Below are 26,914 nucleotides of genomic sequence, written 5' to 3' on the forward strand. Positions count from 1 at the left end.
AGTGCTCTACAAAAACAACAAACAAATATATAATGCTAATTCATGATGGCTTACAGGGTATCTTGCAAAAACTTCCTCACGCCATAACGCGGAAGTTCGACGACTTTTTACTTGTTTGCTTTATGAAAGGCGTTCATGAAATGCAGAAATTTGATCCTTGGAAAGACTTTATGAACACTATTCCTAAAATGCAGTATTTTTTTCTGTGTAAGATTAAGATTTTATCTAATCTTAGATAAAAACTCATTAAATATAATACATGGATTCGAGGTTTTATAAACGTCATAACCCTAGTGTGATTAACATTGCACTATGATGGCACGAGAAGTACTCAATAAAATTTTACATATCAGATCATATTTCCACCAGTAAATATACGAATTTATATACGAATGCACATAAGGTGCAGATAAGCTAATGATTTCCAATCTAGAAATTATTCCATAAAAATATTTACACCTTTCCAATGGCTTTAGTTGTTTACGAGGAGTGAACGACAATCGGTCATGTATCACTCTCGTTTAATATTATTTGTGCTAGTATCGGCGCACATTGCCGTATTTCCAGTTATATGTACGAGGTGATTAAATCTTCAATTGCAGGCACACTCATTTACGATACTTACGGTCGATGTTAAAAGCAAATAAAAATATTTTGTTCTTTTCTTCTTTGTAGTCATTATTCGATTGTTGCTCCCGGGACAATACGTTCTAATCGTAATTATTCCGTGTGTGTTACACTGCATGATGCCGCACAAGCTGCTACATTACGTCTTAGCGTACGTTCCTTAACCAGTTCAATGCATCTAAGTCAAGATGTAACTGTACAACCTTTTGAAATTCGTCTGATTAGCTTTATGCCACCGAAACTGTACGATAAATTCCAATATGAGTTAAAGGTGGAGGGCATTCAAGGTATTATCCTAAGTGAGAGTAAACCGTTGTATGCCATGGAAGAAGGTGGACCGAGGATTTACATTGAAAGTGACAGGGCATTTTATAAACCAAGCGATATTGTACAGTTTCGTGTTGTCATTTTGAATGAACATTTAAGACTTACGAATATTGTGGAACCCATACGTATACAAATATTGGTAAGTGGTAAATTGATGGAAAAATATCAGTTTAGATGAAATATAGAGAGTATTTTTTTTTTTGTTTTTAAGTTTCACCGGAGCTATAATTTGAATTCATCTAATATCCCATTAAATTTCAGGATTCGCAAGAAAATCGTGTCAAACAATACAAAGACATACGCTTAGATCGTGGAGTTTTTGCAGGCAAATTTCAACTATCTCAACAACCCCTGTTGGGGAACTGGACAATTTCCGTATTCATTAGTGGTAAATACAACATGAAAAAGGACATCACGTTTAAAGTGGAGAAATATGTCCTTCCCAAATTTAGTGTTCACATTGAAAATCCACGAAATGTCGTTGAACAGGACCTTTTCATTCCCGTAACCATATATGGCAAATATACCTTTGGCCGTTACGTAGAAGGTTTTGTTGATGTTTATCTCGAAGATGAAATAGGTTACACAGCGGGAAATGTATCGGCATACATAGGATCGGGTGAAGCGAAAGTGGATCTATTGCTTAATTTTAGTGGACTAAAATCCCCTCTTATTATTTATATTCGAGCCAAATTACGAGAGAGGCATAGCAATGTAACAGCTGAAGCAAATAGTGTGCTCTTTGTACATCGTCAGCGTTACTATATGGACTATGAAATTGAATATCGCAATGGAAACCCATATCGTTTTAATGTTCACGTTCAACATTTGAATGGTACAAAGGTGAGAGATGTCCAGACACCAGTTAAAATGCTAGTCGCTGACAGGGAATATTCTTCACGTTTGAATGAAAATGGTGTGGCGCAGTTTGAAGTAGATGTTGGGAATGTTTCGATATATAAATTTTCATTTAAATGTTCTACACTTACTGTTTTTAAATCGTCTGTGGAGGACCAGAGTCATATTTTTGACAGTTCAAATTGTCAAATAACTAAGCTGCAAAGGTAAGTGTGGAAGATAAATACATATGTATGTATATTAGAGGAACACATACATACATATTACTAAAACATTCTAAAAGGAACCTATTTCTGCTTACCTATCAGATCGGCTGTGGAACAAGCAAAAATAATCAGCCGGCTGCCATTGAAAACCATAAATAAAACAAGTAAGAACGGCTTTAATTTCGGCCAGAACGAACTTTTTATAGAATATGCTAATTGAAGAATATCACGTTCTTTTCAAAATCCGAAATACCATGTCATTCCATTTGGGCTATGTGTGCACCATAGGTCTATAACCAAATAAATACCACACCAGTATCATTCATGTGCGGACCATTGTCCTGATAAAGCAAACGCGTTTCTAGGTCGATTAGGGAGGTTAGTATAGAGTTTATACCAAAATATGAACCTATATTTGTGCGATGTTTTTTACAAATACCAAGTCACAGCTTACTTACTTACTTAGCTGGCCCATTACAGAACATTTGTTCCATAGACCGAACTAAGAAAAGATCTCCAATTCTCTCTGTTTCGTGCTTCGCTTTTTGGAATACCGCGCCTTGTCATCTCATCATCCACTTGTTTGCGCCATCTATTCTTTGGCCTGCCAATTTTGCGTACACCATGTGGCTCGAATTTATACGCCTTTTTAGCGGGTTCATCATCGCTCATTCTTATTATATGGCCTAGCCAACGCAATCGCTGCATCTCGATACGTTTAACTATATTAATGTCGTTGTATAGCAGATACAGCTCGTGGTTCATACGACGTCGATATTCACCGTCAACGCAGATCGGTCCGTAGATCTTTCGAAGAATTTTTCTCTCAAACACGCCAAGCACTGCCTTATCTGCTTGCGCAAGTACCCAGGCTTTGGAACCATACACCAGCACCGGTAGTATCAGTGTTTTGTAAAGCGTTATTTTTGTTTGACGAGTTGTGGCTTTGTTTTTAAAGTGCTTACTTAAGCCAAAGTAGAATCTGTTGGCCAATACAATTTTACAACTGATGTCGTTTGTTGTGTTTACGGCGGTGCCGAGGTATACGAAGTCTTTTACTACCTCAAAATTATATAACTAACTTCAACAGTTGGTCCGATCTCAATGGACGCATTGCGCGTCGACACCATCAGCTTGGTCTTCTCGCCGTTTACCACCAGGCCCACTTTAGCAGATTCTCCTTCGACCTTCATAAAGGTATCGGTTACTTCTTTTATTGATCGTCCCAAGATGTCTATATCATCAGCATAAGCAAGTAACATGTCGCTATTGGTGTAGATTGTGTCACTTCTTTTGACGTTTGCCTCTCGTATAACCTTTTCTAGCAGGATGTTGGAAAGGTCACACGAAAGGCTGTCTCCTTGCCTGAAACCTCTTTTGGTGCAAAACTCTTCGGAGAGGTTCTTTCCTATTTTAACTGAAGATCTTGTGTCAGTTAGAGTCATTTTACAAAGCCGAATGAGCTTTGCGGGGATACAAAATTCAGACATTGCTTGGAATACCTTTGAACGTAGCGGGCTGTCGAAGGCTGCTTTATAATCGACAAAAAGGTGGTAGGTGTCGATCTGCATCTCTTGGGTCTTCTCAGGATTTGGCGCAGGGTAAATATCTGGTCAATGGTGGGCTTGCCAGGTCTAAAGCCGCATTGGTACGGTCCAATTATTTCGTTGACCATGGGCTTTAGTCGTTCGCACAATATCCCTGACACTATCTTGTAGGGGATAGGGAGAAAACTTATGCCCCTATAGTTGGAGCATAAAGTATTATAATATCTATGCTCAGGTTCCAATCGTCGGGTACGCGTTCTTCCTGCCAGATGGAGCTAACTAGCTGATGCATAAACCTTATCAGCGTGTCGCCTCCGGTTTTAAACAGCACGGCTGGTAGGCCATCAGCTCCTGCTGCCTTATTATTCTTCAGCCCGTTTATTGCTGTCTTTACCTCATCTTGGCCGGGTGGTATACATTCAATACCATCTTCTGGGATTGGATCTGCGGTAGCTTCGTCGATTGGATACCGACAGTTTGGAAAATTGTTCTTTCCATGAGAACTTTATCTGTACCAGTTACCAGATTACCTTGCTGGTCTCTACAGGAGGATGTGCCAGTTCCAAAGCCATCAGTGTGATATTTCATTACTTGGTAGAATTTTCGGACTTCATTCTGTCTCCTGTACATCTCGATTTGTTCACACTCCCGCTTTTCCATCTCTCTCCTTTTCCTGCGGAAAAGACGTTTTCTTCTCTCCCGATACCTCTCTCGTGCGCTACGCGTTGTAATTGTGATTGTAAAGTAGCCCTATATGCCGCATTTTTCTCTTCGGTAGCAGCACGACACTCCTGGTCATACCATGGATTCCTTGGTGGAGGTCTCTGGTATCCAATTACTGATTTTGCGGCTGTTTGCATGGAGTGGGCAATGTTTTGCCATTGTCTTGATATGTTATCGGGACGAGGAGTGCTTTGATTAAGCAGTTGGGCCAGTTGAGTGGAATATGCTGTGGCTATCTGTTGTGATTGCAGCTTACCGATGTCCAACTTCCGTGTTGTGTCTGTTCGCACTTTGTTTGCTACGTTTAATCTGGTACGCACCTTTGCTGCAACAAGGTAGTGGTCCGAGTCTATGTTTGCACCTCGGAACGATCGTACATCCAACACGCTTGATGCATGTCTTCCATCTATCACAACGTGATCAATTTGATTTCTTGTTCTTTGATCTGGCGACAGCCAGGTGCCCTTATGAATATCGAGATGCTTAAATCTGGTACTGCTAACTACCATGTTTCTTGCAGCTGCAAAGTCTATCAGTCTCATACCATTGTCAGATGTTTCAATGTGGAGACTGAATTTCCCGACTGTTGGGCCAAAGATATTCTCCTTTCCAATTTTGGCATTAAAATCGCCTAATATAATTTTAATGTCATGGGCAGGGCAACGGTCATAAGTTTCTTCTTAGCGCTCGTAAAAAATATCTTTGGTCTGTTCGTCCTTGTCTTCGGTGGGAGCATGAGCGCAAATAAAGCTGATGTTGAAGAATTTTGCTTTTAATCGAATTGTAGCGAGTCTTTCATTCACTGGGGTGAAGCTGGAGACCAGATGTTTTAACCTCCGACAAACTACAAATCCGCAACCAAACGCATGCTTTGTGTCATGGCAGCTATAGTACAGTGCGTCACCTTTAGGTGTTGTTGTGACGCCTTTCCCGTTCCATCGTATTTCCTGTATGGCAGTAATGTCGGCCTTGTACTTTTCAAGTACATCTGCCAATGCGTAAACTGCACCTTCTCTATAAAGAGTGCGAACATTCCAGTTGCAGATTCGTAGATCATGGTCCTTAAAACGTTTGCGGAGGTCGTCAACTTTTGAGGGATTTGTTTTTCTATTCTTTTTCATAGTAGGCTGCTTTTTTCTAGGGGAGGGTTACTAACCCGACGCCAAAACCCAAGTTTTTAACGTTCTTATGGGTGAACGCGCGGCACATGTTAGCTCACTACCTTTAACGGGTGTTAAAGGCAGTTCCCCAGGTGACTCCACGGGGAGGTCAGTGTCCACTTGAGATGAAAGAGGGACCAAGATAAATCCTGGGCTTTGCCATGTTAAAGCCGGTCAGGACCGTTGCTTGGTATCTTCCATCCCCTACGCCACTCACCAAGTCACAGCTACTTCAGTAGAAAAATCTTTAAAAAGTTTTACATCGGACGGTATCGTTTCGATTCCCATCTGGGAACGCGCTGTACGTTAAGTTGTTTGACCACTTGAAATCTTACTCATTACTACTCCGTAATTGTTTCCAGTAAAAATAACTGGTATTCTAGAAATTAACTTGGTCCGATCTCATTTATCATTCTAAAATAAATTCGGCATCATAGTATAGAAGTATTTTCGATTCAAAGAAATCTAACAAAACGTTGTGTTCCTTGTTTTCAGTTCCAGTGATATTAAGGATCCCATTGAAATTATGGTGCGGTCCAATCAAAGTATACCATATATCATTTACACAATAACAAGTCACGGTAATATAATCGATCAGAAATATATTCCGCTAAGTTCACAACAAAAAGCTCAGAAAATTACCATTAAACCAACAATGGCAATGGTACCGAATTCATATCTCTTCGTTTATTATATAATAAATGGTGATTTGCATTATTGTGAACTCAAACTTAGTCTGCCGGAAAAATTTGAAAATCAGGTATGTATACATATATGTACATGTGACTAAGATTAAATATATGTATATATGGTATTAAATGACATTAATTATTAATTTTATTGTGTTTTTTTTTTTTTTTTTGGGAAATGAAGTCGTTTTTACAACGGTCAAAAGGTCTGGGTACATAAGCTGACTCGCCTGCTTACCTTGTTTTCCTGCTCCATTTCTGACATGACAAAAATAAAAGAATAAAGAAGAAAAGGGAAATGTTCGAAATGTTAGTTCGAAATTGGCTCGGCCTTCTTTATTCTTTTATTTTTTGTTATGCCAGAAATGAAGCAGGAAAGCAAAGGAAGCAGCTTATGTACCCAGGCCTTAAAACTCCCACACAAATTCGTTTTACGAAAAATATATTTAATATGCGTAGCTTCGGTTAATAATGATTACTTCTACTTATCTAATTTTCCTCCAATTATTCAGAAATGCATTATTGGCTTCATATTGGGGATACTTCTCTCTCATATCTTTCCGCGTTATTTTTTTCTAACAATTTCCAAACCAATAATAAATTAGAAATATTAAATTTTATAGTTGGATTCTATTGGGCTTACTTCCTCTTCTTTGTGTACCCTCCTTTTTTCTCGTGACACATAAGCGTTTCTTCAAAATATTTTAAAGACTCTCGAGCTTACAATGAATCAAAAAGACATTCGATATTAGCATATCAAGGGAAGGACTCTTCCTATTTGGGATACCTCTCCTTATTGTATTTTTTAACACTGTAATTGGTAAACGAACAATCCCTATATATGGCCCATCTTCTAACTTAATTCGTTATCGTGCGAGTAAAATTGGAATTAGAAAAACACGGTTTAAATTGTTAATGTGTTTTATTTGCAGCGTTGGTCTTAAGACTGAAAAACTTAAACATTATAATTTTAATAGTTTGTCATTAAATTTAGCGAAGGGTTTTTGTTTACGCTGCACTGAATGAGTGTCTGTGAATTTGGGAACGAAAACAAAAGTTTCAAATTTCATTTGAGACTTTTGTATTTCGCTACATTAAGCAGACATAAATGAATTTAATATAATTTTAATCAAGGGGGAAGGGTTGGGACTCAATTTGGCACCAGCCAGCCAGACAAATGGACAGACGGACGGACACTGCTAAATCGGCACCAAATTGTCTAAAACGGATTTCGCCCAAACATCCAAACAATTTCTTTACAATTCCATTTGAAAAAAAATTAAAAAAAAATTTTGCTAGCACATCTACGATTTTTGGTGTAAATGTTAAGGGGAAAAATTTTGGTTTAAAATCTGTTCGTGCTTACAAAATTGGTCGATGCGCGCAAAAGTTATAGCGGTTTTTATTCTGGTAAAAAGAAAAAATATTTTAAATTTCTGTTTGTTTTAGTTGAAGATCCAATCATATGACTGCTTAAGTCTGGAGTATTACCCCATTGGCTTAACTTCATTACCTTTAAAGGTAATGTTTACAAAATGCACCGACAGCCTGCAAAATTTACTGATCGCTACCAATAGCATGATTTCATCCCGGCGAAGGGAATTATCAAGTGGTTTTTCAGTTTTTGAAATGATGATTTTTCTGGTGAAAATCTGAACTCTTTATGCATCGAGTATTCTCATGTTAACGAGAATGATGCTCACTTTTCGGCTCTCCCAAAAAAAACATCAGAACAAAATATTTGCAAGCTGACAGCACGATTGAATTAAGAAATCATCATCATTATAATTTCTTATTTGTTTTATTGAGAAAATGTATGCATATATAAGTAACAGTATTTGATATTCATCCGTAGATGCTACATAATTTCTAAAATTTGTTTTTATTTTCGCAGAAAATCCAAAAAATTAAAATAGTATGGGAGAAAATCTAAATTATACTATCTCTTAGTCCGTATAAACCTCTAAATTAAAAATACGTACAAAATCTAGACCAAACCCGTTCGTTAATATTGTTAAGGTTACGAAGTTTTTCGGCAAATCACACACACTCGATTTTTTTTACTTCAGTCTTGTACTTGTCATGCAAGCAGGTTGATGCCGCTTTATTTGATTTTTTTCTTTTTTTTTTGGATACACTAAAAAGATTTTGCAGTTATATGCTTAGAAATCTCAAAAAGAAAAAAATTAACATATGAAGAAAAATACTCTTCAAATTATGAAGTTATTTATATTATTTTTAATTTAAGTCATACAAAGCGAACACGCCAACAGTATATTTTTTCATTTCACACTCAAAATGAAAATCATCACCCTGTTCTGTCAGTGTAATTTTACCCACACATAAACAATTTAAGCGCTCGCTCTTCTTGGTCGGCTATGATCTAGACCAAGCATGGTCACATTTGGCACGGCGGTGCCGATGATTTTCGGCAATTTACACGCACACGACCCGAATCCACAGAAAAAGCGTACAAAAGAGAGCAAATGTTTTGATTTGATATTGTTTTATAGCGTCCGTGAATATAAACTTACTAACACACTGTTAAAAGTTGCCAATATTTTGAATACATTCACATTTTCTCTGTTCTCTTTTTGGTCATGTCTGATCTAGACCGGAGTTAATCACCACTGGGCTCGCGAGCCGTGTCTGTGTGAACACACACAATCTCAATTGTGGTGAGTTTGAACCGTGCTCTCACCACCGATCATCTTCTTTGTTTTAGCAATGAATTAACGCACACGATGTTTATCTAGAGAGGGATAGATAATCTCGTGTGTGCGCCCAACACAAACGCAGCGGTCGAATTTGTTGTTGCTGGTGAACACTGATCTAGACCATAGCCGACCAAGAAGAGCGAGCGCTTAAATTGTTTATGTGTGGGTAAAATTACACTGACAGAACAGAACAGGGTGATGATTTTCATATTGAGCATGAAATGAAAAACACAGGAAAAAAGTTGTCACGGCGTGTTAGCGTTCAGAGCCAAACATAGTGGTGGGTGTGTGGGTTCGAATCGTTGGCTTTCCTTTTTCATTTGCATTATAGATCATAAAAAAGCTCGATTAATAAATTAAAAAAAAAAAAATTAATACTAAAAATGATCTTCGCCTAAAAAGGCAAAATTTTCAAATAGAAAAAATGTATTGTATTGAACGCGCCGCTTTGTATGACTAAAATTAAAAATAATATGCAGTGAATCACAGTCAAAAGTATCCACTTCAGTTTCTTTTATTAAAACTGCGATTGCTAAGAGTTGATTAATGATTGCGATTTCGTTCTTTTTATATTTGTACATTAGGGTCTTAACTTAAATATAATAAAATAAAATTAACGAAATTCGGGTAAATTTAGATAAAAAAAAATAAAAATTGTTAAACAACATCGATTTCAACCTCACAGTGAAAATTATCCACTCATATTATTTTTTTCGCACATTTCCCGTCATTAAATGATATTTTGTATGCGTATTATAATGACGCCTAAGGTAAGATGGATATATGTACATTTTTTATTGTTGCATTGCAGACGAGGCATTCTGCGTCATTAAAAATATTAATACAAAACAAAAAATCATTTTCAAATTCTTCCCTCCACATATTTGCTGTACAACAGCAAAATCTTTTCAGTGTACCCAAAAAAAAACAACTAAAGCGGCATCAACCTGCTTGCATGACATTCAGTACAAAACTGAAGTAAAAAATCAAAACATTTGCTCTCTTACTTTGCGTTCGGGTCGCGTGTGTGTGACTTGCCGAAAAACTTCGTAACCAAATCAATACCCACGAACGGGTTTGATCTAGACCACTGCCGACTAAGAAGAGGACACACAAAATTCTGAATATTAGCAACTTTTGACCGTGTGCTAGTAACGTTGTATGCACGCATACAAAACAAAAGCAAATCAAAATATTTGCTCTCTTTTGTGTGCTCTTTCACTGCGTTCGGGTCGAGTGTGTGTGAATTGCCGAAAAACCAACACCAATGAACGGCATTGATCTAGACAACGCGTACAAAAATAAGAATAAGAAATTATAAGCATTGGCTTTATAAATAACATATTATAGCAACAACAAAAGAGAAAAAACTTATTGTTAAAATATTATTGCAAATATATTTTTTGCTTCGATTAGAAAAATTAAAAAAATATATTTGGGAGTTCTCCAACTATTTCGCTAATATTCCATACAATAATTAATGTATACAGCTAAAAGTTCATCAAGAAATGTGGTTTATCATCGCGAGAGCATAACTGCTTACTGTGATAACTTATAAGGATAGGAAATTGGTAGTAATATTCAACTAACAATCATTCAAAAAATATGAAAATTAAAAAGCCTGTTATTCGCGAATTAGTTAAATTCGTTTGAAGCGCATTACGGTTATGACTTTTTGACATTTTTTCTCAAAAATGATTACTTGTATTGAGAATGAATGAACTTTTGCCTACTAATGCCTAAAAAAACATTCATTCCATTTTATTATAAAAGAAGCATTTGCTTAGTTGCATCTTGTATTCATTGTCCCCCATACGAAGGTACAAGCTTCATCAGGGGCAAGCCCATACTTTCTGAAAAAATAGCCTGAATGTTGAAAAAACCTCTATGACACCATGTGTAGTGGTTGGAGCACAAGATAATTCTCGAACGGATATGCCGATTTCGTCAAAATTTCGCCCTCGTAATATTGTTTCAAAACTTATTTTAAGTTCGAAGATAAGCCATATCGGTCCACTCCTTCAGGTACCTCCTCCACAAAAGTTCAAAAATGTTCGGAAAAATTGTGCGCACGATAACTCTTGAAGGGAGTGGCCGATTTGGGCCATACATTACACATCCTAATATATGTACCAGACATAGACCACTCCTTCGGGTACCTCCCACACCAAATTTCGGATAAGTTCACTTTAAGACCTTCTCTCGAATCACTTTGATTTTTGTTGAAGCGATTTGCATTCGCTACCTCCATTACGATGGTAAAAGTTTTTTTCAGGGGCAAGTCCATATTTCTTGGGAAAACTGCCCGAAAGGTGTAAAAACCCCCTATGTCACCATATGTAGCGGTCGGAGAGCACGATAGCTCTTGAACTGTTCAACCGCTTTAGTCCAAAATTTGGTCTTCGTCATATTATATCCAAACTTAGTTTCATGGTCCAATACCGGTCCACAACTTCCGGCACTTCTCCCCCATATTTAAAAAATGTCACTAAAATGCAAGGACGATATCACTTTAATGGGACAAACAATTTGGTCCATTCTTTGGATCTCCTAATATTTTGTCAAAATTTAGTTTAACTTCTAAAATGGCCCATATCGGTCCTCCCTAGGGGGACGTCCCCCACAAAAGTTCATCATTTGTGTCTTAATGCACTTAATTTTTGTCGCAAGTTAAAATGTCCAAAAAGGGCCACAAAATTCTGAAGAGACCTTAAATACATTCGATCTGTCCGTAGGTGATAGTTTCACTTCACATTGGCTGAGGGTATATATCCGTCAGCAAAGCCGACTGACACTTTTTTACTTGTTGTTGAAGCAACTTACATTCGCTGCCTCAATTACGATGGTAAAAGTTTCTTCAGGGGCAAGTCCATACTTCTTGAGAAAGCAGCCCGAAGGGTGTAAAAACCCCCTATGGCACCCCGTGGTCTATGTCGGTCCATTCCTTTAAGTACCTCCTCAGCAAAACTATTGAACTTTAATCCTAATCAACATTTCTGTCGATTCATACGTCCAAAAATTTTGAAACCCCCTAAATACATAAGTTTTTTTTAATAAAAAAGTATTTCAATTTACACAGGCTGAGGATATATCTCTGTCGGCAAAGCCGACTGATACCTTTTTACTTATTAGATATCCATTTCGGCACCCAGAAACGTTAAACCGGGTCAGAATATTACGTTCAATGTTATGGCTGAACCAAATTCGCGAGTTTCCATTGTTGCTGTCGATAAAAGTGTTCTGCTCCTAAGTGCAGACAATATTCTAGAAAGGGACATGATTATGAGTGGTCTACGCACGGACATATCCTATATAAAACAAGATTGCAAACCAAATGTTTATGAGGTCACACCTGGTTATACTTCGGGATTGGTTATATTTACAAATGCAAAATATAACATACATACTTTTGGTAAGTAGTCAACGGAAATAACGAATATGCAAAGCGGATGCCATATCGAAAATTGAAATCTTTTCAGATATCATTTCTACTTATGCAGGGTATGGGGAAATAAAACCATCTTATACCAGAGGATCTTTTCCCGAAACATGGATATTTAAAGATGTTGATATGTAAGTAAAATAAAGTTATGTTAGCGTATGCAACAGCGACTATCGAAGATCACCACGTAGATTGTAAGCATACTTACAAAATTCATTACTAGTCCATTATTTTATCAAGGGCAGATCGCGCGAAATAAATGTGCGTCCGTCTGTTGTAATCACGATAACTTCCGAAAGAATTGAGATAGAGCTCTGAAATTTTGTACGCATGTGTCTTTGGTCTGAACTTAGATCAAGTTCGAATATGCACCGAGTTTCAGTATAGCCTCCATATAACAGTACCACCTGTTTTCAGGTATTTTTACGCTTTTAGCAACATTTTTGGAGCTATAATTTAATGAGCTATAATTTAACATTTAGGGTTCCAGTGATCAAGAAACTTCTCCACCGAAAATTATGAACATAGGTCCATCTTTTGGTATAGCTCCCATATAACCATACCGCCCGATTTGATGTATTTTGACTTTTCCAGCCACATTTGGCATTTTGTGTTCCTACACGTCAAAAAAAAGAACTTATCTACCAAAAGTTATGGATTCAACGGTATCACCCGATTTGATGTTTTTGACGTTTCCAGTCACATTTTCACACCAAATTTGTGGTATTTTGATGTTTTTAACCACATTTTCAGAACGAATAAGCTATCATTTGAAATTTAGGGTTCCTAGACGTCAAAAAAACGTATCTACCAAAAGTTATGAATCTAACGGCAAATTATCTATGTTGTGGTATTTAGAGTTCCTAGAGGTCAAAAATATATCTACCAAAAATTTTGGATATATGTCCAAGGTTTGGAATAGCCCCCATCTAACGGTACCGGCCAAATTGCGGTATCTTGAGATTTTTAGCCACATTCTCAGACCGAATTAGCTATAAATTGGCATTTATATTCTCCCTCAAAATTATGGACTTGCCTTGGTCCATTTTGTGGTATAACCCTAATATGAGGCGCTCTGCGCCAAAACGTCCTAACCCTCATTTTCAAAAAAAAAAAAAAAAAAAAAAAAATCTAACTAAATATGATGGTCGATCCGCAACTTGATATAATTCAAACTAGCTATGACTGTTCAAATTTTTGGATTTTCCTGAAGCGAAAAGTTGAATAAGCTAGAACTGGTATGCAGTTCGACTTAACAAGGAAGAATATGCTGTTATGGCATTAAATTTTATGAAATCTCTGCCGACAGCGGTCTTTTCTACTGGGGTAACTTACTACAAAAGGCAGCTACGGACCTATTGCTTTGGTGCTCATGACCTTATCGCTAACAAGTCATTCATGTATACAACAAATGTAAGAAACATTTTGGACACGCGTCCTTTACATTAGAATTTATGCGTAAAGTACCACAACAGTGCCCATATTTCGCACTGTGCTGCGTTGAGAAATTTTGTAAAATACAAGTAAAAAAGTGTCAGTCGGCTTTGCCGACAGAGATAGATATACCCTCAGCCTGTGTGGATTGAAATACTTTTTTCCCAAAAAAAAAAAAAAACTTATGTATTTAGTGGGGTTTTCAAAATTTTGGGCATTTTATGGCAGAAGTATGGACACCATTAAAGCTCAAAAATTTGTAGGGATATCGATAGACAGGGTTTTTTTTATCACACTAGCCTACGAAAAACATAATATCGCTGTAAACAGGGCCACTAGAAAAACCTTCGGTAAAAATGTCCAAAGAATCCTCCAACCACACAAAACTGTTTAACATTTGTGTGGGTGGTACCACAAGGATTGGACAGATAGGTCCCAAATTTGAACATAAACTAAGGTTTTTACCATATTTAGAGATCCAAAGTTTGGACCAAATCGGTTGCTACGTCTATGAGAAATCGCGCGTACCATTTTAGCGAATATTTTCGAACTTTTGTGGGTGAGATACCGGAAAGAGTGGACCTATAAGCACCACTTTCGAATTTCATCTAATATTATAAGAAATATTACAATATCCAAAGTGTGGACGAACGCAGTATTCGGTACAAACTCTCCATCCACTACAGATGGTGTCATAGGGGTTTTTTACAACTTTCGTGCTGTTTTTTCAAGAAGTATGGACTTGCCCCTGAAGTTGCTTCAAGTTGCTTCAACAAAAAAAAGTGATTCGAGACCTGGTCTTAAAGAGAATTTATCCAAAATTTTGTGTTTGAGGTACCCGAAGGAGTGTAAAAATGTAGTCCATATTCTAACCTGATCTATATCTGGTAGATATATTAGGATGAGTAAAGTATGAACGAAATCGGTCACTCCTTTCAAAATTTATCGTGCGAACTTTTTTGAACTTTTGTGGGGGAGGTACCTGAAGGAGTGGACCGATATGGCTTATCTTCGAACTTACAGTTTGGGCAAAATATTACGAAGGCCAAATTTTGGACCGAATCGGCAGATCCGTTCGAGAGTTATCTTGCGTTCCAACCATTACACACGGTGTCATACGGGTTTTTTGTACCTTTCAGGCTGTTTCCTCAGTGGGTATGGACTTGCCCATGACACAAGTTATACCGTCGTATGGGGGCCGTGAATACAAGTTATTACAACAAAAATCAAAGCCATTCGAGAACAGGTCCTAAACTGAACTTTTCCGAAATTTTGTGTGGGAGGTACCCGATTAAGTGGACCGATTGAGTCCATATTGAAACCTCATCAAAGCCCGGTAGAAATTACACGATGTGCAAAGTATGGACCAAATCGGTTACTTACTTCAAGAGTTATCGTGCGCACAAATGTTCCGAACATTTCCAAACTTTTGTGGGGTCGGCACCAGAAGGAGGGGACCGATATAACCCATGTTCGAACTTAAACTAAGTTTGGACAAAATATTACGAAAGCCAAATTTTGGAGCGAATTGGTTGATCCGTTCGAGAGTTATTCGTGCGCTCCAGCCAGACAGACATACAGACGGACGGACATGGCTAAATCAACTCAAAACTGTCTGAAACACATTTCGTCCAAACATACGTGGGGTCTAAAACCATTATTTCGATGAGGCACATTTTGTCCGTATGTATGTGTATATACCCTCGTTAGCATATATTCTGAGGGTATACAAATTGATATGAATATTTCGTTGCTATATAATGTGAATAGATTTATCATTTCTTCGGCGACTTATAGTAAAATTTATCGGATAATATTTTTGTATTTGACGTCATCCATGTAGAATGGTATTTGTGGGACAACCTGGCATAAACTTAGATAAAGTACAATAGAAACTTCCAAAGTAAACTTTCAAAACGCCGATACACGTACCTTCTATAGTTCGGTCCTCTTTCATAATCTGCCCTATTTTACCTGCAATTATTTGTTGTAGATTGTAATTATTATTAATTTGTATTATTTAAAAATCTAAAAATTATTTTTATTTTTTCTGAAGAAATTTTGTATGTTTTAATAAATGGAGCTAAAATGGCCTAACCCTCAGTTCCTATCAATGTAGTTTCATGTCCTAAGCCACTTTAATTTTTGTATTAACTGTTTGAAATAGTCTTTATCTAAGTAAATTAAAACAGTTCTGGTCATCCTAATTTCAGTTTCTAATTCTTATTCCTATTTCGTACAAGATTGTATCTCTCTCTTTGCACTAAATGCATATTTTCGCTTTTCCTATTGGAAAGACCTTTATTATAACCTCAGCATTTAAGCTAACGGGGGGTATATACACTTTCATACGGGCAAAATGTGCCTCATCGAAATAATGGGGTCTTACCCCAAGTATGTTTGGACGAAATGTGTTTAAGACAATTTGGAGTCGATTTAGCAATGTCCGTCCATCCGTCTGTCTGTCTGGCTGGTGCGCACGATAACTCTTGAACGGATGAATCGATTTGGTCCAAATTTTGGCTTTCGCAATATTTTGTCCAAACATAGTTTAAGTTCGAAGATGGGTTATATCGGTCCAGACCTTCCGGTACCTCCCCCACAAAAGTTCGAAAATGTTCGGAAAATTTGTGCTCACGATAACTCTTGAAGGAAGTAACCGATTTGGTTCATATTTTGCACATCGTGAAATTTCTACCAAACTTAGATGAGGTTCCAATATGGACTCAATCGGTTCACGCCTTCGGGTTCCTCCCACACAAAATTTCGGAAAAGTTCAGTTTAGGACCTGCTCTCGAATCGTTTTGATCTTTGTTGTAACAACTTGTATTCACGCCCCCTCATACGGCGGGACAAGTTTCATCAGGGACAAAACCATACTTCCTGAGAAAATAGCCTGAAAGGTTTAAAAACCCCTATGACACCGTTTGTAGTGGTTGGAGCGCAAGATAACTCTCGAACGGATCTGCCGATTCGATCCAAAATTTAGCTCTCGTAATATTTTGTCCAAATTTAGTTCAAGTTCGAAAATGTTCGGAAAATTTGTGCGCACGATAACTCCTGAAGGGAGTAACCGATTTGGTCCATACTTTACACATCCTAAAATAGTATTTAGCATTCGTTGGGGCCAAAAATCTTTTCTTCTGACATCTATCGGTACAGGTCGTTTTGATGTAGCCCCCATAAAATGGTAGCTCCCGATTTTCGATATTTTTAAAGTTTTTCTCTAACACATTTGTTGAGTTACCGACACAAATCGGTAAAATTAAAATGCAAAATTATGAATAAAAATAATTACCGAATTTATAAACATTTTAATATCACCGATTTTTGTCGGTAACTCAAAAAATGAGTTTGAGAATCGCTCTACTGAAATGGTTGAAATCTGTATTCAATTAAGTTTATGGTGGATGGCGTAAAAAGTTCGGCGTGGCCGAACTTAACGTGTTTTTAATTTTTTATGTAATGTGAAAGAGACTTATTCTTCAGTGATTATAACATACAATCTTTTTTGTAAACGGAGCGTAAAATACTCTGTTTACTAATATCGGATACTTTTGGTCGTAACAAGCTGAGACTGCATTATCACTGTTCAGTCGGCAATCATGCGCTCATTCTGCCTAGGGAAGGTGAAGACCATTCCATTTGATTTGGACATTAATAGCATTGGGATTTTACCTTGGTTTTGGTATTTTGGGTTTTTTTTTGTCATATCCACTTTCGAAGATTCCTTTTCGACCTTTCAAATACTGCTGTTCCCACAAAAAAAAAAAAACAATGTAATGAGTTTTCTCCTGGTGCCGATCTATAATCTATAATATTTTGATGTTTTGTTTTTCTTTCAGCTTTGAACCAAATACATCACTAACTTTCAGAGTTCCCGATACAATCACTACATGGAGTGTTAGAGCATTTTCTGTGAATGATAAAACCGGTCTTGGAATGTTGGATGATAGCCTAGATATTGTAACTTTCCAGCCTTTCTTTCTGAGTGTTACACTACCATATGCGGTGAAGAGGGGAGAAGTTCTCGCAATCCCTGTTACAGTGTTCAATTACTTAAACGATATCTTTGCAACTGAAATGAAAATGTTCAATAACAAGAACGAGTTTCAATTTATGAATGCTGAAAATCAGCCGATAACAACGGATGTAGATACCCGGGAACTTAGTGTTCCCGCCAACAGTGGTCGTAGTACAACATTCACGATAACACCACAACGAATTGGCTACATAGAAATTCACATTGAAGCTAAAAATGCAATAACTTCCGATGCGGTGGTACATAAACTAAAAGTGGAACCCGAAGGTATAGCCCACAATGGAAATCGTGAGCAAGTAATAACATGTACAAATGGGAAAACAGAAAATATCAATTTTAAAGCTGACATTCCCAGCAATATTGTGCCAGAATCCGAATATTTGTTGCTTTCAATTAGTGGTGATGCCATGGCCACAACTGTTGAAAATCTCGATAAATTAGTACAAAAACCCTCGGGTTGTGGTGAACAGAATATGATTAATTTAGTACCGAATATTTTGATTTTGGATTATTTGAAAATATTGAAAAAATACAACAACAAAACGGATACAATTGAACATGCGAAACATTTCATCGATACCGGTTATCAACGAGAATTGACTTATCGTCATTCGAACGGTGCCTACAGTGTATTTGGTCCCACTTCGAAATCTACGGAAAATAATTGGCTAACAGCCTATGTTACGCGATTTTTTATCAGAGCTCAAAAATATTCTGCCATTGAGAATCGCATAATTGAAGACGGTTTGGAATATTTAACCGCCCAACAATTGGATGATGGCAGTTTCCCACAACGTGGTTTTCTCTTTGATCCATCACATCAAAATGAATATGGTTTTTCGGCTTTTGTCCTGCTGGCATTTATGGAAGATGCGGTAAGTTTGTTTTCCAAGAAAGAATACAACTTAAAAAGTATATTTTCGTGGGTAGTATCCATGTGTTGTGGAGTCTGATTTTTGTTTGACGAGAGGTTGTTGACTTTGTTCTCAAACTGCTTACTTTTTTGTACACAGAAAAAAAAATAATAATTACTGCATTTCAGGAATAGTGTTTATCAAGTCTTGCCAAGGTTATTTTTGTTATTATTGGACTAACAACCACCATCAACCAAACCAGAGACAAATTCACTTTTCTTAATTATTTTATTTTGTATTATTGTTTCTTCTTATGATTTTCACTGTAGTTGTTATCGTCATGTGAACATAGAAGAACAATAAAAACCATATGTACATACATGTTGAATCTATCAACACTAGGTTGAGATATTAGATGTTGCCTTTATATTAAAGAAATTAAAAATTTGTAGATGCGAACTATACAGCTAAACACAATGTTTTTTCGACACCAAACGCAGTGTAGTTGTTTGGTTTGTCAGTTAACTAACAACAAAATTGTTGCGACCTTTGTCGTGGTGTGTGGTTTGTTGATATAGTCTCTATGTCAGGTATCCGCACTAATACAAACGCATTGTTTGCGGTCTCACACATACGACTCTCTCCAAAAACAGCGTGTTTGTTAATACATTGCTAAAATTAAAAATCATTGAAACAAGCGACAATAGAACCTTCTTCATTGACTTCTGAACGAAGCTGAGTGGTGGTTGTTCTGTTGTTATTCTCATCAAGGGCACGTGTGCCCTTTTTTGCCGGATGCTGCTCTATGCAATGGTGAGACGATGGTGGGGTTGTGTTGTGGTTTGTTGATACATTGTCAATACGATGGTGAGGCGACGACACAATTCAAAAGAAAACGAGAACAAGGATGAGAGCATTTACCAACCAAGAGAGGAAATATGAGAACAAATAGTGGAATATAGGGAAAAATAGGACAGTGATTTTGTATCTCATGAAAATCTTACATATTTTTGAAAAAATAGTGGCTTTCGGATGGAAATAAGAACATCACGAACGAAAACATGTAAAAATTCTTCACATATTTTTTTCTGTGTACCTTCACCATAATATGGAAGGTATAATTAAATTTGTCATTCTGCTTGTAACACATCAACAATTCTAAAGCTGCAATCCTGATATTTTGAATTAAAATTACTGTTGAAGTGTAGGATTGAGATATAGAGGTAGTTTTGGAAATTCATACCTATGTGTAAGAAAAGTACTAAGTGGTACTAAATTTGGTACAATTTGGATTTGGGCGAACGGATAGAGCAGGAATTAAGAAATTTTGAATTGAGATTACATTTGGAGTGTAAGTTTGAGATATGGAGGCAATTTTGGAAATTCGCATATATGGGTACGAAGAGAACTAAATGATACTAAATTTGGTACAATTTGGATTTGGGTGAACGGATGAAGCTGGAATCCTGGGATTTGGAATTAAGATTACTGTTGGAGTGTAGGTTGAGATATGGAGGTAGTTTTGATAATTCGTACATATGGGTACGAAAAGTACTAAACAGTACTACATATAGATTTGAGTGAATGGAATCCCGAGATTTGGAACTAAAATTACCGTGGAGTGTAGGTTGAGATATGGAGGTAGTTTTGAGAATTCGTACATATGGATACAAAAAGTACTAATTTGTACAAAATGTGATGCAATTTGGATTTAGATGATCGGATAGAGCAAGAATTCTGAAAAGTGGAATTAAGAGTACTGTTGGATTTTAGGTTTGAGGTAGTTTTGGAAATTCGTAGTTATGGATACGAAAAGTACAAAATGGTACTAAATTTGGTGCAATTGGGACTTGGTTGAACGGATAGAGCTGTAATCCTGAGATTTGGAATTAAGATTACTGTTGGACTGTAGGTTTGAGATATGGAGGTAGTTTTGAAAATTCGTACAATTTGGGTATGAAATGTACTAAATTGTACTAAATTTGGTACAATTTGCATTTGGGTGAACGGATGGAGCTGGAATCCTGAAAATTGGAATTAAGAGTACTGTTGGATTTTAGGTTTAAGGTAGTTTCGGAAATTCGTATTTATGGATACGAAAAGTACAAAATGGTACTAAATTTGGTGCAATTAAGATTTGGGGGAACGAATAGAGCTGAAATCCTGAGATTTGGAATTAAGATTACTGTTGGACTGTAGGTTTGAGATATGGGGACAATTTTGAAAATTCGCACATACAGTTGCGAAAACTATAATAGCACCACCGTGAACAATTTGTTTGCCAATACAAAAACAATGAAGATTGTTGCTGTTTCCATTGATGTTGTTGTTAGGTGCATAAAAAAAGTAAAATTTATATTCACATTATTATAACTATTTGTTTATGGCAGCTTTAACCAAAAACTATCAAAAAAGAGGCGAAAAAAATAATAGCACCACTGACATTTACTATAGAAAATATTTTACTTTTGGGACATTTTCTTGCATTCAAACACTTGTTTGGCTTATTGAACATTAATTTTCATCTTTGACATTCCACTTTCAAAAACACGATGTTTTAACTTAAAATAGGTCGTAAAATGCCCTACAGTGCAGAGAAGCCCAAAATAATGAACAACAGGGGGTCAATTCTCGTTTTATGAAAATGTGAAATGAAAAAAATATTTTCATATTCGTTTTCATAGCTCCTTTTCATATTCAGTTTTCATAAAAGCAAATTTTGTGATTCTAATTTGTTTTATGAAAACAATGTTTAATTTCCATGTAGCAATGAAAACTTTTGCAACGTTCTTATTCAAATTTAAAAATATTCCGAAATGTCAATTACAACTAAATTTATAAATATTTGTGAGATTTTGGAAATTTAACTGCAGAAATGACGGGAAATTTGGTCAAATAAATTTATACGTTGTAGATAGCCGCTGCAAGGGTAATTAGAATTGTGAATAAAATAGGGAATGTTGTTGTCTACATGCAAATTTTCAAAATATGCATGTACATATAAACGTTAGTGTATATTGGGCTGCATTTCGGTGCCTACTAGGGTGTCCAAAAAACCGGTTTTTCCAAACAAAACGGTTATAGGTAACCGAAATTTTTAGTTTTTTTCAAAAACCGGTTTTCGGTTTTCAAAAATATTCAAAACCGGTTAACCGGTTTAAACCGGTTTTGTAAAATACGTACAAAATTGCTCATAATTGATAAATATTTGATAAAAAAAAAAATGTGCGGCAATGGGTAAATTAAGTATAACTAATTCGTTATTATATAATTATCTGATAATATCCTTGTTATTTAACATTCATCCTTAAAGTGGAGACAGCAAACATAAGTCAGAAATTGTGCTCTAAGAATAGAAAAAGCCCTTACAAATATACGATTGTGTACCAAAGGAACTAAATAAACATTTTATTAAGTCTGGATTCTCCTTCTTGCGTTGAGAACCTCAAATTATCGTGCCGGAAACAAAATGTACTTTGTTATCGTTACCTTTTACAACCTTAAATTCGACAAGTCCTTAGTTTAATGTAATAATTCAAAAACGTATGAATAACGTCATTCAAACAACCGTGTGATATTACGTATACGCAGTTTTTCATAGATCGTTCAATTGAACTATATTGAAGTTGTCCCATTTTACACAAAATATTTTCAAGTTTAAATGTATCCGATATTTATAATTTATCCGTACCTTTTGTTAGTTAAGTTTAGTTTACTTTCTAGAATACAATTGTAATGAAATTTTAAAAATATTACTACTTTTTTAAAACCGGTTAACCGACACAAATAACCGGTTTTTCTGTTAACCGAAAATGACGTTTTTGGCGATACCCGGTTTCGGTTTTGGAACTCAAAACCGGTTTCGGTTTTGGACACCCTAGTGCCTACACGCAAGAAAAAAAAAACGGCCTCTCTAACATATGTCCCAAACATATTTTGCAGCAAACATACATATATATGTTTGCAACAGTCCCAAACATAATATATGTTTGGGTCTGTGAACAAATATATGTTTGGGTGCAAAGGCACAAAAAAAAACAAACACATGCACCAGTGGGCGCTTACTGAGAGCAATGGAGCGTAAAATTCAATGTAAAACACTTTGAAATGTGTGCTCACTTGCTCTCAGTAAGAACTCACTGGCTATCTATATAGTATACACCAGCGACGACCACAGAAATACAGCCAAAGCGAAGACAAGTTAAATAAAAAGACAAAAAATTTACTTTTTATACGTTTTATTTTTTATTCAATGCGGTATTATACAACCGTATTGTTAGGAGTACATTAACAGACTGAATTCTTAAAATTAATACGTTCTTTATTTCCAAAGAATCGAATCTTAAGTTCTTTGTTTGACGTGGGAAAATCAGAATTTAATTATGCAGGTGAGTAAACAATCTCAGTTGCAATTTAATAAACAGTAGCCACTGATGGTGGCCGTTTGGTTTAATGTTTAGCCACTGATGGTGGTCTTTTCAAATAAACATAAACAATTCATAAGATGAACGGTTCAATCAAAGGATTGATATTAAGACATTGCAACAATGTAATCCAAAGTTAAGCTGTAAATACATTGTTGCAGTTTTCATTTCTAAAGTTGCATAGGTTTTATATTTAGCCACTGATGGTGGTCTTATCAAATAAACATAAATAATTAATGAAATGGACGGTTCAATCAAAGGATTGATATTAAGACATTGCAACAATGTAATCCAAAGTTATGCTGAAAATACATTGTTGCAGCTTTTGTTTCTACAGTTGCATAGGCAAATGTGCTGTGCTGGTTATATGGCTTTCACATATAACTTCCCCCTCGTTAAGATTCGAGTCCCTTCGAATTAGCATATGTTTTTTATATTTATGTAATATGTAATATAATATGAATATAATGAGTAAAATATATATAATATAAAAGTTATAAGTAGAATTCTTATTTTCTACTGCATTTTTTATTTCTTGAATATCTGTAAAATTCACTTTGGGTAATATTTGTGTAACATTATTTGGCAACTCATTAATGTTGGGTATTATTATATTAAATCGACTTTCGAACCTCAAAATTTTATAATTATTTATTGCAATTTCGCAATTATTAAAGCTTATGAGGTAATGTCCCTTTAATGGATACGAGAAATTTGAACATGAATCGTATAAACTGTCATTAGCATTTATTATAACCAAATTTCCTATATCCATTTCATACATTTCTCTGATATTCATTTTTATTTTTGTACAATTATCATATTTAAAATTCAATAAGCTGGTTATGCATTTATTCGCAATTTCCATCTTATTGATTACATTTTCATTTTTTACTATATAGATTATATTATTGACATTAATTGTTTTGGTAATTGGGACGTTGATTTCTAAGCCATGCCGATCAGGGATAGGCAACAACATGTGGGTTTTATATGTCGTTTCTGAAAATGACGGTATTGATATAACAAATATGATTGTTGACTCTTCTACACGTCCTAAATTACTCTTCATATATTGTAACTTCAAATTATCAATTTTAAAATGGTCAATTTCATCATTCGTTAAGAAGAAATTGTTTGTAATACCGAATTTCGACATTATAATATTTTGCTGAATTTGTTCAATTTTCTTTCTAACTTCGTTAATCAGAAGCATTAAATTGTTGTATTTTGTCAATTTTATAGACTCTTCTACCGAGCCAATATATGTTTTATTGAACCAATATTTATTCTGTTCCAAAACTAAGCGTATATTTTGCAGGTATGATTGCATTTCTGTGTTAAATTTTACTTGCTTATTCAAGTTATTGATCATATTCTTTTGATTAAAATCTATATTTTCCAGATGACCTTCAATTCGAATTCTGTCCTGATCGTCCATATTTCCGAATATCCAGTTTATTGCCCTACCGCCGACGTTTATCAAACCACGTTTGCTTCTTTTGTTGCTTACATGCTTCCCTAATGTTTCTAGTAAATGTTCACATTCATTAATTTTCTTGTTTAAATTCAAAACAATCCATCCGTCATTAACATTAAAAGATTGTGAAACGCTTATTTTTAACTTTTGAATAGTATCACGAAAGTCATTTAAGTGGATTATATGTATCAATTCGGTAAAATTGGTGATGACATTCATTGGTTCTCCTTGGAGAATGGTATATCCGGCTTCGGTTTCGATTTTATTGATTTGCACAACACATGCGACATTAGACACTAATGCCAACATCCACAGGACCAGGAATATTATCCGTGTTATCTGTAAATGATTTTAAGGGTCTTTTAATATTTGTTAAGTCGACTTTATTAGGGTTAGTGAAAGTGTATTTAACGAAACGTTTGGCCGTTTTTTGCCTTTGTGCTATTGGGTTTTTCATATACAGAACTCTTCCCGCATATTGAGGAATATCCTCTCGTTTTTCATTAATTCTGTTTATGGCATTTTTCTTCTTGTTGATCATTCTTTCGGCTATTTTAGAATAGTCTAAATTAGATTGGTTTAAAAAGTCCATTGGTTTTTGATTAGTCGTAGAATGAATAGTGTTATTGTAGAAGCCTATTGCCCTTATTACCAATTCTTCTATGTCCATATTTTCATCTTCCCTTTTAAGTATTCGAATGTGTTCGAGTAAACTGGAATGCATCCGCTCGATATCTGAATTTCCAGTATGAGAATGAGGAGTGGTAAAATGAGTTTCGATGCGATTTTCATCACAAAATAGCTTGATTAGTACATTGTTAAATTCATTGTCCATTATAAGGAGTTCAGGTTTCCCTAAAAGAGCAATTCTCTCTTCGAGTTTTATTTTAATTGTCGACATATTTTTGTCTTGAAGCCTATGGACTGACCCCATTTTTGTAAATCTATCTATTGTGGTTAAAAACCCAACTTTCTCGACCTGGAATATATCCATATGGACAATCATGTTAGGTCTATCAGGGGTGACCGTATGATTAAATAATTTTTTATATGGCTTCCTGTCATATTTGTTTTCATTACAAATTTTGCACGCATTAATAAACTTGTTTATAAACTTGATCAAATTAGGATAAAAGTATGTATATCTTATTTCCTCAAAATTCTCAATGACTCCTCTATGATTAGTATTTTTATGGGTGTTATTTATAACGTCATACAATTCTTCTTCTGTTTCTAAGTCCATAGCTAGTTTTTCACATTTAACGAATTTTAGTTGCTGATTATCAGCGAACAGGCTCTTAATCATTGTCTCGAAGTAAATATATAGATCATTACTTACTTCAGAATATATGCCAATTTTTCCCTTTTTTATGTGAGTTTTTAGGATGTTCCCTAAGTATTCTGCGTTTTGGAGGTCTTGTATATCTAGGTATAAAATATGGTATTTTCCATATTTAGTAATATACTGACAAGGTTTTTCATTCAGAATTCTAATTTGAGTTCTATATTTATTAACAATGCCTTCACTTTTGAGAATAAAGTCAGATTCTGAAGGCATGGAATCTTCAGATATCAGGAATAATGGACTAATGTCAAAGTATCCCATATTTTCATCGCTTGTTTCCAATCGACTAAGAAAATCGGCTACCTTATTATCTTTGCCTTTTACATATTCAATGTCAAAGTCGTATTCCGATAATTTGATTCGCCATCGTATCAACTTAGAATTTGGTTCCTTTAGAGAGGGTTGGTGGTCTGTCCGAATCAAAAATTTTGTGCCAAATAAATAAGGCCTGAAATATTTAGTGGCCCAAACTATAGCTAGCAACTCTTTTTCTATAGCACTATAGTTTCTTTCATGGTCATTTAGAGTCCTACTAGCGAAGCAAATTGGTTTACCTTTTTGGCTTAATACCGCACCTAAGGCAACATTACTAGCGTCAGTAGTGACTACAAATTTTTCTTCGAAATCAGGATAAGCCAAAACTGGTGGATGTGTTATCATATGTTTCAGTTTTTCAAATGCTCTAATGTATAAAGGTCGTTAGTGTTTATTTTTGCTCCTTTTTTAAGGTACTTTATAATTGGTGATGCTATATGTGAGTAGTTTTCTATGAATTTTCTATAATAACCAGTAAGTCCCAGAAAGGATTTTATTTTCTTTTGAGTATCCGGTATCTGAGTCCTTTTTATGGATTCTATTTTACTAGGACATGGCTTTAGGCCTTCCGATGTAACTTGGTGTCCCAGGAAATTTGTTTCTCTGGCTAAGAAATTACACTTGTTCAATTGAACTTTAAGATTGTGTTTTTGCAGAACATTAAAAATTTTTGTTAGACTATCAAAGTGTTCTTCCAGCGAGGTTGAGAAAACAAGTATATCGT

The 26,914-nt window shown here is 35.6% G+C and overlaps 1 protein-coding gene across 2 annotated transcripts in view; it reads left to right on the plus strand.

Moving 5' to 3' along the window:
• Positions 1 to 490: 490 nt before the first annotated feature.
• The window catches only part of LOC141394924 (thioester-containing protein 1 allele R1-like), a 38,776-nt gene continuing 12,352 nt past the window's right edge, over positions 491 to 26,914 (plus strand). Inside the window, exons 1-7 of one of the 2 annotated variants that reach the window (XM_073970083.1) lie at positions 491 to 580; positions 676 to 1,093; positions 1,216 to 2,018; positions 5,944 to 6,208; positions 11,987 to 12,266; positions 12,334 to 12,427; positions 17,576 to 18,647. In XM_073970083.1, the coding sequence (XP_073826184.1) occupies positions 507 to 580; positions 676 to 1,093; positions 1,216 to 2,018; positions 5,944 to 6,208; positions 11,987 to 12,266; positions 12,334 to 12,427; positions 17,576 to 18,647 (3,006 nt within the window). In that variant the 5' untranslated portion in view covers positions 491 to 506. The remainder of the gene's footprint in view (positions 581 to 675; positions 1,094 to 1,215; positions 2,019 to 5,943; positions 6,209 to 11,986; positions 12,267 to 12,333; positions 12,428 to 17,575; positions 18,648 to 26,914) is intronic. The other variant, XM_073970084.1, reaches the window with a different exon arrangement.

This window comes from Musca autumnalis, unplaced genomic scaffold (assembly GCF_047663935.1).
Source record: "Musca autumnalis isolate F117 unplaced genomic scaffold, ASM4766393v1 scaffold_2, whole genome shotgun sequence".
NCBI classification, from domain to species: domain Eukaryota; kingdom Metazoa; phylum Arthropoda; class Insecta; order Diptera; family Muscidae; genus Musca; species Musca autumnalis.